The following is an 18653-nucleotide window of genomic DNA, read 5'->3' as shown; positions in this document are numbered from 1 at the left end:
GCTCTCTGCAGCTTACCTGGCTGCTTCTTGCTCTGGCTGAGGGCTGCTGGGAGCAGGGGGTGGGGCTTATTGCATGTGCCCACCCCCTGGGCTCTTTACTGCCGGAGCTCCTCTCCTGTGCGCTCCTGCAGGAAATGACCCCTGGGGATAATAAACAGGAGGATTTGCATGGAGGGGCCCTGGCTCCATGGCACATGAAATACTCCAGGTTCAATCCCTGGCAACATCTTCAGGTAAAGACTTGCAAATCCCAAACTGCACAGGATGGATGCTGGAGGAGGAGGAGGAGGAGAAGAAGTTGGATTTATACCCCACCCTTTACTACCCAAAGGATTCTCAGAGCGGCTTACAATCGCTTTCCCTTCCCCTCCCCACAACAGACACCCTGTGAGGTAGATGAGGCTGAGAGAGCTCTGGAGAGAACAGCTCTGAGAGAACTTGTGACTGACCCAAGGTCACACCAGCAGCTGCATGTGGAGGAGGAGTGGGGAATCAAACCCAGTTTCCCAGATTAGAGTCCGCGCTCCTAACTACTACACCAAGCTGTCTCTTAGTGGGGTAGGCTATGGGTCAGGGCCCCCTGCTGGAACAACAGGATGGAACTCTCCCTCAGCAGCCGTCTCTCCAATTGGAAACCCTCCTCAGGGGGCTTTCAGCCTGCGACTGGGCGTAAGGGGAAGTGTGTCTGGTCAGGGAAATGGTGTGGGGGGGAGGAAAGCCCCCTTCCCTACGGCAGTCCCCCCCCCCACCCATCTCTCCCGTGGCTGCTTCAGAGGGCCACACTGTACATCAGCCGTCTCTGGGACTCCAGGGACATTGGTTGTTGGGCTAGGGTGAGGGTCAGTGGTCGACTTTCGAGTGACAGGCACCGATTCAAGCGAAGAGCAGTTTCTGCCCAAAGAGGGCCCGAGCCCTCTGCGTGTGCCCCGGCTGCGGTGACCTCTTGCGTAGCTTCCTGTAATTGCATCAGCCAGGAGCCTGTCGGGAGCAGGAGGAGATGCCCAGCTGAGGAGGAGCCAAGTAAGGCCGGCTGTCAGGCAAGGGGCCCCTCCCCAGCAGCCGGCTCACTTCACACAGTGAGTGGCCCAGGGGTCAAGTCTGGCTAACACCTGACGGGGGCCACTGGATGCAAGGCCAGAGTCCGGAAGGTCTGGCAAAGAGGGCTCTGCTTCGGCACTGGCTAGAGAGATTTCCCACAGCTGCTGCTCTGCACTCACTCCTCTCTTTGCCCCGATGGTACGTGTCAATTTCCCACTCGAAGCCACGCGGCCGCATTTTGACCCATGGCTTCGCCCAATTTTGTCCACGGTTTCATAATACTCAAAAAACAGGATCACGAAACCGCGGGGAAAATCGGGCGAAGCCGCGGGTCAAAATACGCCATGCAGCTTCGAGTGGGAAATTGACACTTACCATCGGGGCAAAGAGAGGAGCGAGTGCAGAGCAGCGGCTGTGGGAAATCGGCCTGAGGTCCCAGGACCAAGAGAGGATCTTGTCCACGCTGGGCAGCCACCTGAGCCGGCCTCTTGCAGTGGGACCGGCCTGGGAGCCTGAGAAGAAGAAGAAGAAGAAGAAGAAGAAGAAGAAGAAGAAGAAGAAGAAGAAGAAGAAGAAGAAGAAGAAGAGGAGGAGGAGGAGGAGGAGGAGGAGGAGGAGGAGGAGGAGACTGGATTTATACCCCGCCCTTCACTTGGAGGCTCAGAGCGGCTGACAAACTCCTTTCCCTTCCCCTCCCCACAACAGGCAGGTGTCCTGTGAGGTGGGCGGGGCTGAGAGAACTCTGACACAAACTGCTCTTTCAGGAACAGCTCTGCCAGAGCTTGTGACTGACCCAAGGTCACACCAGCAGCTGCACAGGGAGGAGTGGGGAATCAAACCCGGTTCTCCCAGATTAGAGTCCGACCACTTAACCATGTACGTTGAGGAAGCAGACCCCTGAGCCCCTCCACCAAGCCTCTCTCCCTTTCCCGCTCGCGCCAGGATCTGCCTGCTGGGGAACCGGACCCTGTCCCGCCACGGCATCGACGTGTGTGCCAAGATCGTCCAAGTCGGCAACGAGTCGATGGGCTCCCAGCTGTGGGAACTCTTCTGCTCCTCCCGCTTCCTCAACGCCTCCTGCGACGAGTACTTCACCCAGAACAACGTGACCGAGATCGAGGGCATCCCCGGCGCTGCCTCGGGCCTCATCCAAGGTACGCGGACCCCGGCGGGACCCCACCAAGGCTCCCTTCTAAGCTGTGGAGTCTTGTGAGCAAAGATTCTTCTTTGTGAGCTCCCGGCATGAAAGTTGCGAGCGAGCCATTTGGCTCCTGCATAAATTAGTTTGCTCTGGAGCCACATCCTTCCTGAGCGGAGACAAAAATCTATGAGCTGGAGGCTAAAAAACTGTGAGCTGGCTCACACCAACTCAGCTTAGAGGGAACACTGGACCCCACCACGGCAGCCTCTCCCCAACAGTCCTGGGGTGGGTTGTGGGGTGGAACTGGGGCGGCCAGGGAAGGGGAGGGCTTTCCTGCAGCAGGGGGAACTCAGTTGCATTGGCTCTGAGGGGCGTAATGTCCACTGCCCATCCTCGGAAGTGGGGCCTCCTCCCCCTGTAGAGGCAATGCTTGCCCCCTTTCCCTGCCCAGATATCGCTGGAGATCTTGCTTATGCCTTCCACCCATGTCAGACTGGCCATCTCTAGGAAGCGCAGGCAGGCTCATAAGCTACAGTGGGGCCTCTCGGGGCCCGGCCCCCTGACTTACCGCCAATGCCCCCTGACTTCCCATCCAGCCCCCCCCCAACTACACAGGGGGGGAGAGCGTTCCTTCTAGAAGCAGCAGGCAACCCCCAAGGCGGCCTCCAGGCAGTGAGCTGCTGGCTTCCGGAAAGGGAGCAACAAGCCCCCTGCCTGGCCTGGGGTGGCTCAGGGCTAGGGCGGGGTCTGGGGCACAAAGGGGGCCCTCCTCTCCCCGATGCTCCTGAAAGAGGGTGGAGGCAAGAGGCCTCGGCCTGAGACCCTGGAGAGCCGCTGCCCGTCTGAGTAGAGGAGACTGACCTGGATGGACTGGAGGGGTTTTTTTTCCTGATTCAGTGATCATGTGACATGGATTCCCCGGGCAATCCCCCTGCAGTAGGAGGAGATCCGATTCCCGGCCAAACTGCAGACTGTGCAGGAGTGCTCCATCGGCACGGGATTCATCACAGACACACAACACGCACACAGACACACACACAGAGTTTTCCTGATCTGATTTGCTCTCCCCTAAGCTCTCACAGAAGGGATATGCTGTGGAAGGGGGGGAATATAAAAAGTACAGCTTTGAGGAGGGGGAGATTTAAATCAGGAAACCTGCCTGGTGGAGGGGGGGTTTAAGTGCAGTGTACCCTCTAAGCTGAGTTAGTGTGATTGAGCTCACCGTTTTTTAGCCTCCGGCTCACACATTTTCGCCTTAGCTCAGAGAGAGGGATGGCTCCAGAGCAAACTAACTTACGCAGCAGCCAGATGGCTCGCTCGCAACTTTAATGCCAGCAGCTCACAGGGTAGAATTTTTGCTCACAAGACTCTGCAGCTTAGAGGGAGCCTTGGTTAAGTGCCACAGTATAGGATTGGCTTCTGACACACACACACCCGCCCCTTCCCAGGCCTGTGCTCCCCAGCGGATGAAGGGCAGACCAACGGGGGGCAAATTCAGACCCAAGCGGGAGGGAGGGGGCAGTTTGCTGGGCAAAGACAATGGCAAGACTGGAAGGCCAGCTGGTCCAGAGCCCGTGGGACCAGGGTGGTGGTGAGGGGGGAGAGACAGGCCACAAGAGGAGAGCCCTCCGCTGCCACCACCGGGTGACGGATGCCATCTCCAGAGGCCGCAGCTGTTGTTAAGGCGGAGATCAGTGCCTCAAAATCCCCCCCCCCCCAGTCTCCCCTAATCCTCGTTGGGATGCATCTGTGCCTTCTTTTCAGGCAGCGCTGTCGCTGGGCAGGGGCTGTGGGCGGCTCAGTGGAAGAGCCTCTGCTTTGCACGCAGGAGGTCCCAAGTTCAGTCCCTGGGCCTTCAGTTAAGCGGATCGGGCGGTGGGTGGTGAGGAAGGCTTCCTGGGCTGGCCCTGGAGAGCAGCAGCTGCCAGTCTGAGTAGACAACGCTGACCCTGATGGACCGATAACCTGACTCTGTCCAAGGCAGGAGTAGGAGGCCCCACTTGCTCCAGCTGCATACGAGGGGGGGTTTCTGGCCAGCCATGGGGGCGGATCTTTGGGAGGGGCTTGTGGGAGGGCAAACAGCCACTTGCTCAGTGCCCAAACCCAGCCGTACAGGGCGCGCGGGGGGTGGGGTGCTTGGCGGCAGCACGTATCCGGGCAGGTGCTGGAGGAGAGGGGTGAGCGGGGGAGAGAGGAGGGTGGGCGAGGAGCTCCTGGGGGGTGGCCACGGTCACCTCCCAGGACGGAGCTCCCCCACCCCCCAGAGCCCGTGGCTTGTGTTTCCACAGAAAACCTCTGGAGCACCTACTTGCCCAAAGGGGTGATCATAGAGAAGGCGGGGATGACCTCCGTGCCCCCCTCGGACCCCGTGCTCAACTTGGAGCAGCCGTACGTCTTCAGCGACATGACCTCTTACTTCACCCTCTTGGTTGGCATCTACTTCCCGTCTGTCACAGGTAAAATAAGAGAAGAAGAAGAGGAGGAGATTGGATTCGTACCCCGTGGCCCTTCTCTACCCAAGGGAGCCTCAGAGCGGCTGACAAACGCCTTTCCCTTCCCCTCTCCATGACAGACACCCTGGGAGGTGGGTGGGGCCGAGAGAGCTCTTGACAGAAACTGCTCTTTTTCAAGGACAGCTCTTATCGGAACTACGGCTTGCCCAAGGTCATCCAGCCAGGTGCAAGTGGAAGAGGAGTGGGGAATCAAACCCGGTCCTCCCAGATTAGAGTTCTCTGCGCACTCAACCACGACACCAAACTGGCTCTCCCCCCCCCCCACACACACACAGACAGACACCCTCCAGGGGCGGCACCTGGGGAGGGAGAAGGTTCCGGAGGAGGCCAACCAGACCCAGGGCGGGGGGCGGGATGAGCTTTTGAGAGTCCAAGTTCAGATACGGAGCAGGGGGTCTGGCGAGAGAGGGGCCAGGGTGCAGAGGCAGGGGCAGGGGGTGTATCTGAGGAAGGTTCGTCGCTTCCTCTCGCCCTTGCCCGGGTCTTGCTTGGCCAGATCCACTGCTTGCCAGAGAAGGACGGCAAAAACATCCGGTCCCTTGAGGCTTTTCTTTGCCAGGCGGCCTTCTCCACCTCCTCTGCCACACAGGGCTCCGGGTGCCCATTTCCACGCCGGAGGCCTCCGTCCAGCCCTCTCCCTGCGGGCGGCTGACAGCTCTCCCCCGCTCCCCCTTAACCGGCTTCTGTCTCCTCCCCAGGGATCATGGCTGGCTCCAACAGGTCTGGAGACCTGCGCGATGCCCAGAAGTCAATCCCCACGGGCACCATCCTCGCCATCGCCACCACCTCCGCCGTCTGTATCCTTGGTCTGGCAGGAGGCCCGGCGGCCCTGTTGGCTCCCAGGGCCTCCGGGGGGGGGAAGGGGGGGGGGGGGGGGCGCGGGGGGGGGGGCTGTGTGAGGACAGGATTCCCCCCCAGGACTGTGCTTGGCTGGGGACGGGACCCGAGAGCCAGTGCCCTGCCAGAGCAGCCGCTGGGCATGTGGGTGGCAAAGCTCAAAGGGGGGGCTGGGCCGTGTGGCCGAGTCCTTCCGCAGCCCAGGCCTGAAGGTGCTGCTGCCTCTTTGCAGAGACGAAACCCTTTTGGTGCTTGGCTGTGTTGTCTTCTGCGGATGCTGAGAAAAACGCACTCCCCCGGTCAATGGAGCCAAGCCTGCCCCTCCAGAGGGGTGACCGTGGCAAAAGCCCCCCCCCAGCCCCCGCCTCCCTCCCCTGGCTCTTCCACTGGAGGGAGGGTCGGTCAGAAGAACAGCAGAGTCTCCTTCCTTGACGCTCTCGCAGATATCAGCTCCGTGATCCTCTTTGGGGCCTGCATTGAGGGGGTCGTGCTCCGGGACAAGTGAGTGAGTCGCCTGCCCGTGGGCTGGGAAGGCGGGGACCCACCCGCACACCCTCCCCTTTTGCCCGAGGCGGCAGCCACTGTGGGGCTTCCACGGGGGTGGAGGATTGAGGGCCTTACGCTGCCGGGGCTGCCACCCTGGCCCTTAATCCCGAGACACACACGCGCACACACACAAACACACACACACGGCTGACTCCACAGCTTCACACGGCAGGAAGGACAGCATGGCTGGCTGCCTGGCTGCCTGGCATGGCCCCTAGCGGCCAGAAGATGGGGTCTTCCCCCCCCCCCCGTGCTGCGGGCCCTTTGGGGTCGCTCGTGCTACCAGCCTCTGCGGGACTGGCAGGGCACTGTTGACTGCTGGGGTAGGGGAGCTCCTGGGAACCTGTTCCTCTCTTGGCAACCAAACTGGGGCACCAGAGGGTCTGGGGAGACCTAGGGGTGCATCAGCGTTCTGGGTGCTTCGGGGGAGGGGCAACAGTGGGGGGGCTTCTGGTGTCCTGGCCCCACTGCTGGACCTCCTGAGGGCCCCTGGTGTTTCTGGCCACTGTGTGACACAGAGTGTTGGACTGGAGGGGCCACTGGCCTGATCCGACACTGGCTTCTCTTATGTTCTTACGTTCTTACGTTCTTATGCCTCCTGCCCCGGCCAGGATACCCTTCTGTGCCAGGCTCCAGGGCTCGTGATGGTGACGGGCAGGAGTCGCTGTGCCTTTTGTGCTGTCGGTTCGAGGAGGGGCCCAGGACTGACCCGTGCGCCTTGCTCTTCCAGGTTTGGCGAGGCCGTCAACGGGAACCTGGTGGTTGGCACCTTGGCCTGGCCCTCCCCCTGGGTGATCGTCTTTGGCTCCTTCTTCTCCACCTGCGGAGCCGGCCTGCAGAGCCTGACGGGGGCCCCGCGCCTGCTGCAGGCCATTTCCCGGGACGGCATCGTGCCCTTCCTGCGAGTGAGTCCCTGCCAGGGGGCTGCCCTCCCCGTGGCTGCCGCTGTGGGGAGGGGGAGGGTGACGCCCCCCTCAGAGGGCTCCTTCCTTCGGCCACGTGGGGTCGGAGAGGGGTTGGGGGGCAGGTCTGCAGGGAGGCTGCTGCCGGGAGATGGAGCCTGTCGCCCAGGGCCCTCTGGTCCTTCTCCACAGAGTCCCACGGTGACTGCTTAGGGGGCAGCCGGCATTCCCCAGTCCCCTGGCAGTGTGTTCGTTCAGCTTGGCAAAGTGGATTGGGCCCGGGGGGGTGGGGGGGCAGAGATGCTTGATGTGTTCAGTACACCCCACCCCCAGATGGATGGGTCCCCTTCCCACCGAGGCTTTTGCAAACACTCCCTTTCCAGCCTTCCGCTGCTGGCCCTCGATCGGCCGGCAGAAGGGCTGACGCAAGGACACTCTCTTCTGGGGCGAAAGGTCCTCCCTCACTGGCGCTGGGGGGTGGGGTGGGGGGAGGAAACCAGGAGGGAAAGGATCCGCCCCAGCAGGCTCCGGGTCTGGGAGGCAACCCTGGGAAGGGCTTTGGCGGCAGGCGGGCTCTCCTTTCTGAGCTCTTTTCTGGATCCCCCCCCCCACACACCCCTGCCCTTCTTGCCCGGCTCTAGCGGTCCGCATCCCTGCCATGAGTTAGCCATACAGGATCATCCCCTTGGGTGCCAGCTACACTCAGGGGGGGAGGTCACTCGGTTCTCTTTGGGCAATCTTGTCTGGATGTGCCCTACCTTCACTGGGTTGCCCACTGATTCTCGTCCCCTGGCCCAGAAGCATCCTCAAGAGATGTCCGTCCGTCCTGGCCTTGAACACTTCCTGTAAGGAGACCCCCACCATGGCCCCATCTCCCCCACACACACGCACTGGAGTGAACGCAAGCACCCCCTTTCCCCCTCTGCCCTTTCCCTGGCCTGGTGCTGCCGCCTGCCTCGTCGCCAGGCTTTCACCTTCAGAGCGGAGCGGCTCTCCCGCCCGTCGCCTCCACCGGCTTCTCTGTGCTGCTTCCACCTGCTAAAAACCTGGCTGCCTCTAGCAGGCCCAGAAGGAACTCAGGTGCAAGTTGGCTCTCCCCTTGCTTGGAACCCGCACCTGAGGCTCCCTCCCTCCCTCCCTCCATCTGGCACACTTTTGACCCTTTAATTTGCGGCTTGGGCCACAGCATCCTTGCGCAGCGCCTGTGAGGCGTCAGCTGACACAGCCCCTGTCACATCGACCTCCTTTGGCTTTCAACACTTTTCACAAGGTGCCTTTCCTGCGTCTCCAACCAATTCACAAGGTCCTTCCTTGTCTTGTGCCAGTTCTCACCCAGAGACGGCTCTTGGATTTGCAGGAGGTGGGACGGGGCTTGCCCTCTGCCCAGGGAGGAGGCGGCTGGGACCCCTTGGCTGAGGCTAACAGCCAGCCAGGTTCGGGGACGAAACCAGAACCAGCACTCATCCCAGGGTGCCCTTTGGAAGCAGCACGACAATCTGGGTGCGAGACTGGCTGACCTCCCTGCGCTCCCAGCCCTGAAACGCAAGGACTTGGTCACACTGAGCCTGCACACGGCCGGCTACGGTGCTCGAATCCTCAAGCTGGAGTGGAGCAAAGGCCACCCAGCCTGGCCCATTGCCCAGGGCAGAATCCCCCTCCCCGAAAGACGGAAGGGAACCTTCCCGACCTGATGAGCAGCAGCAGCAGTGGGGGCTTCGGGGGGGGAATGGGAGAGGCTTCCTGGTCTTTGAGAGCAAAGAAGGCCCTTCCCAGGAGCATCGTGCCCCCAAGTGCCTGCAAAGCAGCCCTCTGGTCACGTTGTGCTTCCTGGGTGCCTCCCTCACCATCCTGGGAGAACCTCCCAGTCCTTTTCATCCTCCTGTCAGGGTCTCTAGGCAGGCCACACCACACAAAGGCTTCTCGAGAAGATAAGTGTTTATTGGTAGTCCAGTACTAAAGGTCACGTATACAGCTTGTGTCAGGAATAGCCTGTAGTATAGGGGCCTCTGACTTATAGGACTTGTCAAACTACCCCCCCCCAATAGCATAAGCCAATGGTTATTGTTCGCGTGTTGAAGCTCGCTGAAGCAAGCGAGCAAGCAGGCAAAGCCGTCAAGGTTCCCAGCTGTCTAATTGCAGCTGGAGACAGGAAGGTCGAGATGGCGATAGCGTTCAGTAGCCAGACAGGGAAGCGCTGGGAACGAGGAGGAGAATATCCCCCCCACGTACCAGTGCTACGACAGGGCTACCTGACACCTCCACAGGGTTTTCTTCCCCCCCCCTCTAATAAATATTAGTAATGCACTGTCACCCCCTCCCTGGGCACTCAGGTGCCACCTCCCTACATTTATTGCACTGTCCTGAAAGGAAGAGGAGAGTTTGAGGGGTTTGCGTTCTGATAAAAGAAATTAGGAGACAATATTTATTTTTTTCCCCCTCTGAAACCTTTTTCAGCCCATCTGGAAGCAAACCGGGGCCAGTATAGATGGGACCGGACCGGAGTGGTGTGGTCTTTACGGCCCACTGTGGTTGGCCTTCTGGCCACAGCCCTCTGGGTCACCTGACGCTCCCAGGCAGTCTTCAGGGGCTGCCCCACCAAGAGGGCACTGTGCTCATCTGATCTAAAATGAGCAGGATGTCACAGTGCACCTGTGGAACTGCGCAAAGTGGACATTCAGGACAGGACTTGAAGACAGAAGGGGGAAGAAGGGAGAGACAGCCGGGGACTCCGGTGCCTTCATAGGAAGGTTTGCCCTTCACTACCCAGAGGAGTCTCAGAGCGGCTTACAAACTCCTTTCCCTTCCCCGCCCCACAACAGACAGACACCCTGTGAGGTAGGCGGGGCTGAGAGAGCTCTTTCGAGAACTGCCCTTTCAAGGACAGCTCTTGTCAGAACTATGGCTTGCCCAAGGTCATCCAGCCAGGTTCAAGTGGAGGAGTGGGGAATCAAACCCCGTTCTCCCAGATTAGAGTCCGCGCACTTAACCACGACACCAGACTGACGTGAGACACACACACACACACACCCGTGGCCGGCCTCGGGAAGATGGTTCGGTGCCGCCGGCCACCCTTCTTGGCAGGCCTGTCCAGGCACCAGGTCCCATCTGAGCATACGCTGGCTCAAGGAGGCCTCTCTCTCTCTCTCTCTCTCTCTCTCTCTCTCCCTCCAGGTCTTTGGCCACGGCAAAGCCAACGGGGAACCCACCTGGGCCCTTCTGCTCACCGCCTGCATCTGTGAAATCGGCATCCTCATTGCGTCCCTGGATGAAGTGGCACCGATCCTGTCCATGTACGCCCCTGAAAGCCATCAGCCCCACCCCACACCCCACCCCTGGAAGGGGCAGGCGGGGGAAGGCTTGTCAGTAGACGTCTTGCCGATCTCCTCCAGGCACACCCCAGGGCCAAGGGCATGCTGGGAAGGCGCCTACAGGCTGGTCTGGGGCCAGGAAGGGCCTGGGTGCCTTTCTCTGTCCTCGCCCCCCCCCCCCCCACCGTGGCAATCTCCTTGGGAGTCTTTGGGGTGCGGGAGATTTGCCGGAGGCCGGAGCTGGCCGAGCAGCAGCCTTCTTTTGGCTGACCCCCCCTCCCCCTCTTCCCTCCGCAGGTTCTTCCTCATGTGCTACATGTTCGTCAACCTGGCGTGCGCAGTGCAGACCCTGCTGAGGACACCAAACTGGCGGCCGCGGTTTCGGTACTACCATTGGTAGGTGTCACCTGCCCGATGGCCAGGCCGGGTGTCATGAGGAAGCCCCACCCCCAGCAGGGACGCGGTGTGTGTGTGTGGGGGGGGGGCCTTCTGCCAGAGAGGGGCCTGTTAATGGCTGCGAGGGGAGGGGCAGGGGGCTAGGCCGGAGGGCTGGCTGGCGTGGGTGGGTGGGTGGCTCTGCAAAGCTCTCGTGTGACACCTGCAGGACGCTCTCCTTCCTGGGCATGAGCCTCTGCCTGGCACTGATGTTCATCTGCTCCTGGTACTACGCCCTGGTGGCCATGCTGATCGCAGGACTCATCTACAAATACATTGAATATCGTGGGTAAGTTGGGGGGGGTTCTGGGTCCCTCCAGGGGTGTGGTGGTGGTGGGCCGGAGGGACTCCTGAGCCGAATGCAGAAGTTGCCCCCCCCCCCAGTGAACTAAGTTGCCCCTACGGAAGTTTTCCTCTCCTCCTCCCCCGTGCTGAGTGCTGGGTGCCTGCAAAAGAGGGCACTTGGTGCCTGGCACAAGTTGTGCCCTGTCTTCTGATCACCTGAGTGCAAGCCACATGAATGCCCACGCCACTGTGGCCCAGTAAAGGGCTTAACTGGGCATGATGCAAACTGAGGTCTCTCCTAGCAGCTGTAAGTGGGCCTAGCTGGCCCAGGGGAGGGGTGCTTAGTGCTACCCCTGAACATGCTCCCAGGTTTAATCCCCTCCCAAGTGACTTTTGGCCGGAGGGGTGTGCCACAGAGGTGTGTGCTGCTCCTGCCGGATCCCAGCGTGGGGGGAACAGGGACTAGTTTCTCTCTGTCTTTCGCATCCCTTTTCTCTCCTTCCAGAGCAGAGAAAGAATGGGGCGATGGCATCCGAGGCCTCTCCCTCAGCGCTGCCCGGTACGCCCTCTTACGCCTGGAGGAAGGGCCCCCCCACACCAAAAACTGGAGGTCAGTGACGGGTGGGCTGGACACTACAGGAGGAGACAGTCCAAGTTATCTCAGCCCCTGTACCAGGATACCATTTGTTGAGCCCTCTGTAATCAACTTTTCCTAGCATTATTGCCTTTTCCAGTGACTCATTTTCTCATAATGAGACCAAAGTACCATAGCCTCAGTTTGGTTATTTCAGCCCCTCAGGAGAGTTTGGGCTTGATTTGATCTAGAACCTGCCTGTTTGGCAGTCCACAGTCTCCATAAAACTCTCCTCTGACACCAAACTCCAAATGAATCCACTTTCTTCCTGTCAGCTTTCTTCATTTCCAATACTATAAATTACCTTGATCTTGGTCGCCAGTGATACACCCTTACCCTTAAAAATCTTTTCTTCCTTCTTCGTGACTGCCCTTCCCAGCCTTAGCCTCCTCCTGATTTTTGGTTGCAGTCTCCACTTTGGTTGATGATGGAGCCAAGGAATAGAAACACTTGAACAATTTCAGTTTCTTCATCATCAACCTTAAGAACATAAGACACGCCAATGTTGGATCAGGCCAAAGGCCCATCCAGTCCAACACTTTGTGTCACACAGTGGCCAGAAATACCAGGTGGCATCAGGAGGTCCACCAGTGGGGCCAGGACACTAGAAGCCCTCCCACTGTTGCCCCCCCCAAGCACCAAGAAGACAGGGCATCCCTTGCCCCAGACCGAGAGTTCCTATCTATACCTTGTGGCTAATAGCCACTGATGGACCTCTGCCCTTAACGTAAGAACATAAGAGAAGCCCATGTTGGATCAGGCCAATGGCCTATCCCATCCAACACTCTGTGTCACACAGTGGCCAGAAATACCAGGTGCCATCAGGAGGTCCACCAGTGGGGCCAGGACATTAGAAGCCCTCCCACTGTTGACCTCCCCAAGCACCAAGAAGACAGAGCATCACTTGCCCCAGAGCCCCTATCTATACCTTGTGGCTAATAGCCACTGATGGACTTCTGCTCCACATGTTTACCTAGTTCCCTCTTATAAGAACATAACAGAAGCCAGTGTTGGATCAGGCCAATGGCCCATCCAGTCCAACACTCTGTGTCACACAGTTGCCAGAAATACCAGGTACCATCAGGAGGTCCACCAGTGGGGCCAGGACATTAGAAGCCTTCCCACTGTTGACCCCCCCCCTCCAAGCACCAAGAAGACAGAGCATCACTTGCCCCAAGTGTTAATCACTCTTTGCGTGAAGAAGTACTTCCTTTTATCCATTCTAACCCGACCACTCAGCAATTTCATGGAGTGCCCACAAGTTCTTATTTTGTGAGAAAGGGAGAAAAGTCCCTCTTTCCCTACCTGCTTTATCCCATGCATAATCTTATAAACCTCGATCATGTCACCCCTCAGTCGTCGTGTCTCCAAGCTAAAGAGCCCTAAGTGCTTTACCCTTTCCTCATAGGGAAAGTGTTCCAACTCTTTTATCATTCGAGTTGCCCTTTTCTGCACTTTTTCCAAAGCTATGGCCCCGGTCACACGGGCCGGATATAGCGGGAGGGGAGGCATGGCTGTTTGCCCCGCAGCGAAATAATGCGCGACTGTGTGATCAGGCGTCCCCTCGCGGTCCTGTCAAGGTCCCGTGGTTGGGGGGAGGTGCCGATCACATGACGCGCCAAAGAAGCGGTACGGCACGGCAAACAGGGTTGTGTGTGTTTTTTTTAACCTGAAGTATGTGCATGCTTGTGCGCATCTCTGGAGACTTCGGGGGGGGGAAAACCTTTTCGCAATGGGGCATGGGCGGGCGCCATCTGCACGTCTCAAACTGTTAATGTTCCTTCTACCAGTTTTCACTCCTCCTTTATCTAAATCTAATCCAGCTTTCCTTATGATGTGTTCTGCATATAGAACCATTCTGTTCAAACAGTAGGCTCTCCAGAGCTCACTTTACTGAGCTCAGTTTAAGGCCCATGCCGTCACATACAGAGTCCTTCATGGCTTATATGTGGGACCACATCTCTCCTTATGCTCCACCACAGTAGCTTTGCTCATGTCACCAAGGGCTTCTGAGGCTGCCATCCTGCAAATGGGCAAAATCAGTAACTGTTCACTTTCTCAAAGAACTCCAAAAGGTTGGTGAGGCAGAACTTCCCTTTGCAGAAGCCATGCTGATTTTCCCTCACCAGGCTTTGTTCCTCTGTGTGCCTAACAATTCTATCTTTGATTACAGTTTCTCCTCAAATGCTTTTTTCACATGCCTTACACTTTTTTCCAAACCCTTTGCTCCCTTCTGTTCATTTCACTGGAGCAGAAAGCCAGTTTGGTGTATTGGTTAAGAGCAGTGGACTCTAATCTGGAGGACACGGTTTGATTCCCCACCCCTCCTCCACATGCAGCCAGCTGGGTGACCTTGGGTCAGCCGCTGTTCTCTCAGAGCTGTTCTCTGAAGAGCAGTTCTGTCAGAATTGTAAAGAGATTGACAGTAGCTTTTACCATATGTGGTGGTCTTGTAAAAAGACCAGTAAATACTAGAAAAGAACTACATGTTGAAATTCAGAAATTTTGAATATAAAATTTGCTATGCAACCAGAGACTATGCTATTGGGAATTCTATCCATGAATATTGAAAAAGCAACACATGAACTATTCTGATATATGTTAACAGTGGGATGAGTAGTATTTGCATTGAGTTTTTCCTAAATCTTGAAGACTGGAAAGATGGAGGAATATGCTGTTATGGTGAAATTGACAAACCATATAAATAATAGACCAAGTAGTGAATTTGAGAATAAATGGAGAGCTTTTATACTTATTATAGAGCTGTACAAGCGATACGATATTATGTTTTGATTATTCAGTTAACCAGTGGTTACCAATTCTTCATAGTCATATGACTTTCAACTCTTCCATGGAATTTTTATATCTGTTACTTCCTTGTTACTATAAATCATTTTAAATGGCTTTCCAGTTAGTTTAAATGTATATAAAATGTTAACAGAAATTGCTTATATAATTTTCTTTACGGTTCTTTTCAGATTGGGAATAGTGAGTAATGTATTTAAGGGAAATAGTGTTATTGGCAATGTTATAATGATTTACCTAGACTTATTAATCCATTCACTTTTATACTGTCTTTAATATTTGTTTTAAAAGTGCCTTATGTTTATTTCTCTTTTCCCCTGATACCCTTCTTTTTTCTGTACCTTATATAAAATTAAAATAAAATATTTTTTTTTTCAAAAAGAACAGTTGTTTCAGAGCTCTTTTAGCCCTACCTACCTCACAGGGTGCCTGTTGTGGGGAGAGGAAGGGAAAGGAGATTGTAAGCCGCTCTGAGACTCCGAGTGAAGGGCTTTTTTAAAAAGAAGCCTTTGGGCTTCAGGGCCTTTTGGTGCCCCTCCAGTTGTAGCGTCCTAGGCAATGGCCTATGTGGAACTAGTGGACAGGCCAGCTGTGAGGAGGAAGGGAAGCAAGTTGAGCAGGGATGACAGCCACAGGAAGCAGCCTGGCAGAAGGCCCAGAGGCTGCAGAGAGAGGCGGAGGACTAGAGCCTTGTAGTCAAGAGAGGAAAGGAGGGTAGCAGTGTGGTCGAAAACAGGGAAAGGGGAGTAAATGCCATGACCTCTGTGGCCAATTGGGTTCCTGGTCTCTCCTTCCCAGGCCGCAGCTACTTGTGCTCGTCCGTGTGGATCAGGACCAGAACGTCGTCCACCCACAGCTGCTCTCATTCACCAATCAGCTGAAGGCCGGCAAGGGGCTGACCATTGTGGGCTCTGTGCTGGAGGGCACCTTCCTGGACAACCACCCACAGGTCCAGCGTGCTGAAGAGGTGGGTTCCGATGGGTCCTCAGCTAGAAACACCCCCCCCCAAAAAAAAAAAACCCAGGCTGTTCTTCTGAGGTCTCTGTAGGGGGCAAATGTAGCAAAAAGCCAAGATCTTCCCGTTGACTCCCCCTGCCCCCAGCTGCACAGGTATTGCTCTTGGTGGGGTGGTGGGGGTTCTGTGTGCCACGAGGGAGCTGTGTTGGGGGCCGTCTCCCTCTGGATGCTGAGCGCAGGCATTCCTCTCTCCCCAGTCCATCCGGAGGCAAATGGAGGCTGAGAAAGTGAAAGGCTTCTGCCACGTGGTGACCTCTTCCAACGTCCGTGACGGCATGTCCCACCTCATCCAGGCCAGTGGGCTCGGAGGCCTCCAACATAACGCCGTGCTGGTCGGCTGGCCACGCAACTGGCGCAGCAAAGAGGATCACCAGACCTGGAGGAACTTCATTGGTACGTCCTGGGCGGGGGGGGGGCTGAAAGGGCCACTGGGAGTGTGGAAGGAGCTCGGGACTGGGATGGAAGGGAGAGGGTGGTACGCGGGAGGGTTCCAAGCAGCCAGACCTTTCAGTAGACTTCTGGATGGGAGGGCAGCATCGTGTCAGGCCCAAATACCAATTCAGTCACTGCGCGTGTGTCACGGTACGGGTGTGCAGGGCCATGCAGATTTGCCACAGACCGTACGTCCCTTCGAGGGATCTCTTCATCCCCACACACACCTTTCTCTCCCCCTTGCTCCCTTCAGGCCTGGCACAGGCAAGGGCCTTAACTGGCTGCCAACACTGATTCTAGAGGGCTGTACCAGAGCGGGGCTCAGAGCACCCTCCCTGCCCCCCAGGCGAGCCCCTCTTCAGCCAGGGCATGCCCCGATGTATGACTGAACTTGAGGCATGAAGAACCCAGGCAGAGCGGACAAGAATAGCTGAAACCCTATCTCCAGGCAGAATTCACACAGGGCAAAACTCGCAAACAAAGAAGCTGGCCAGAAACCAACAAAGCTCCCTGACACGACTACTTCACTCCCTCCCTACTCGACTCCAGCACCTCCTCCAAACAGGCCAGGCTTCCCCCTCCACATGCCAAGAGTTCAGCTCCCTCCAAGAGCCACCTCATGGCTGCCCGCCTCCAGAGAGAGGCTGCCTGTCCCTCCGGGCAGGGCCTTATATAGGCTCTGTTCGAGCTCCGCCTCCTTCACCAGGATTGGTGCCCGTTTTCCCTCCATTTTTCTCCCCAGTCCAATCATAAAGCCTGGAGGGCGCTTGGGAAGTGGAGGCCTGTGGGTAAATCTGCACCGGGCCCCGGGCCTTTGAGGGAGGGAGGCTTCCTTGGGGCCTAGAGGCTGCTGGTTCTTCAGCCTAGGATCATGACACCCTCCTGTTCAGCTCCTGTCTGGGGGGGGCTGGGCTATTCAGCCTCCTGGGCAACTGGGGAGGGAGGGGAGGGTTGCCAGGTCAGTGTGGGATGCGGGGGGATCGGGTTGCCAGATCCAGGTTGGGAAATTCCTGGAGATTTGGGGGTGGAGGCTGGGGAGGACAGGGCCCCCTCAGTGGGGCACAGTGCCAGAGAGCCCCTCCCTCCAAAGCATCCCTTTCCTCCAGGGGAACTGATCTCTGCAGTCTGAAAATGAGCTGTAACTCCGGGGGATCCCCAGGCCCCACCTGGAGGCTGGCATCCCTAACTGGAGGGGGGGTTCCCTTGGATCTGTGGCTGGCTGGACTCTCTCAAAGGCTGATTTGTTCAGCAGAGTTTTATCCTCTCTTCCCACCTCTTACGGCCTTCAAGGCTCCTTAAAAATCTTTTCAGAACAATGCCATGAGTTAGCCCCTCCCCAAAAGAAATACCTGTGGGGAGATGATGTTTGAGTGTTGTCTCCTCCCCCCCCCAGTCTTTCTCCAGCTTACTTACTTACTTATTTGTTTGTTTGTTTGTTTGATTGATTTCTAACCCACCTTCCCACAGAAGCAGCTCAGGGCGGCTTACATAGAATTTTAAAACCAGCAAAATACAACGTGAAATACAATTTCATAAAATTCCAATAAATACAATTAGACTATTTAAATACGACGGCATCATATAATAAAGTGCAAGTGCGACACGACCGATGAAATCAGTTATTACTGGAACGCCCGGCGGAACAGCTCCGTTTCCACAGCTCTGCGGAATTGCTGGAGGTCCTGTAGAGCTCTGGTCTCCTGAGGGAACTCGTTCCAGAGCGTCGGCGCCACCAGGGGGAATGCCCTGGTCCTAGTCGCTGCCAGCCAACCTGGCGTCCCTAGGCCCAGGGGGGGCCAGGCGCTTTTGATTTCCAGATCGCAGTGCTCTCTGGGGAACATGCGGGGAAAGGCAATCCCTCAGGTAGGCAGGCCCCTGACCATTAAGGGCTTTAAAGGTCAAAAACAGCACCTTGAAGTGGATCCGGAACGCTATTGGCAGCCAGTGCAACGACTTTAGTACAGGCTGGATGTGCTCCCACCTGGGGAGGCCCATCAGCAGCCTGGCCGCCGCATTTTGCACCAGCTGCAGCTTCCGGAGTTGCCCCAAGGGCAGCCCCATGTAGAGAGCATTGCAGTAGTCCACCCTCGAGGTGACCATTGCGTGGATCACAGAAGCCAGATCATTGCGTTCGAGGAAGGGGACCAACTGCCTGATCAGCTGAAGATGGTAAAAGGCTGTCTTGGCAGTGGCTGCTACCTGGACCTCCATTGTCAGGGAAGCGTCCAGGAGCACTCCCAAACTCCTGACCCTCGGCGCTGGCACCAACGGCATCCCACCGAAGGCCGGAAATGGGACCCCTAACCCCGGACTGCTCCGACTCAGGCATAGGACCTCCGTCTTTGTCGGATTCAATTTCAGTCGGCTTCTGCTGTGGCTCCTCCTCCTCCTCCTTTGGTGCACAGGGCATTAAACACTCCCCTCCACCTTTGGAAATCGGTTGCTGTACAAAACTGTAATGGGCCGGGGACAGCAGCAAGCGACACAAAAAGAGGGGCATGTGTGGGGGGGTCAATTCCCACCCACCCCTGAGCTTTTGGCTGCTTCCACTGCCGTCAGGGCAGGCAGGCAGCATTTTAGAAGCACCCTCTGACGGTGTTCGGTGCTTTTATTGTGTCTTCCTGTGTTTCTTCTACCTTTCAGCTGCCCCTGAGTGGCACTGGAAGGGTGGGGCAAGATGGTTCCAAATAAGTAAATAAATAGAGCCTTGCCGAACCCCCCCCCCCACCGGTCCCGATGTCTATACTCCTTAGCGGGCAA

The 18653-nt window shown here is 57.1% G+C and overlaps 1 protein-coding gene across 1 annotated transcript in view; it reads left to right on the top strand.

Annotated features, from left to right (window-relative positions):
• The window catches only part of LOC107107474 (solute carrier family 12 member 5-like), a 48430-nt gene that overhangs the window by 8575 nt on the left and 21202 nt on the right, over positions 1 to 18653 (top strand). The window contains 11 exon segments of the mRNA XM_015407786.1: positions 1981 to 2192; positions 4468 to 4635; positions 5391 to 5489; positions 5973 to 6030; positions 6806 to 6980; positions 10149 to 10267; positions 10583 to 10681; positions 10890 to 11009; positions 11511 to 11615; positions 15243 to 15411; positions 15659 to 15854. Coding sequence (XP_015263272.1) covers positions 1981 to 2192; positions 4468 to 4635; positions 5391 to 5489; positions 5973 to 6030; positions 6806 to 6980; positions 10149 to 10267; positions 10583 to 10681; positions 10890 to 11009; positions 11511 to 11615; positions 15243 to 15411; positions 15659 to 15854 — 1520 coding nt within the window.

Source organism: Gekko japonicus, unplaced genomic scaffold (genome assembly GCF_001447785.1).
Source record: "Gekko japonicus isolate JY-2015 unplaced genomic scaffold, Gekko_japonicus_V1.1 scaffold3710, whole genome shotgun sequence".
NCBI lineage: Eukaryota > Metazoa > Chordata > Lepidosauria > Squamata > Gekkonidae > Gekko > Gekko japonicus.
Note: the sequence above shows the minus strand (reverse complement) of the source record. Positions and strands in the feature narration are given on the sequence as shown.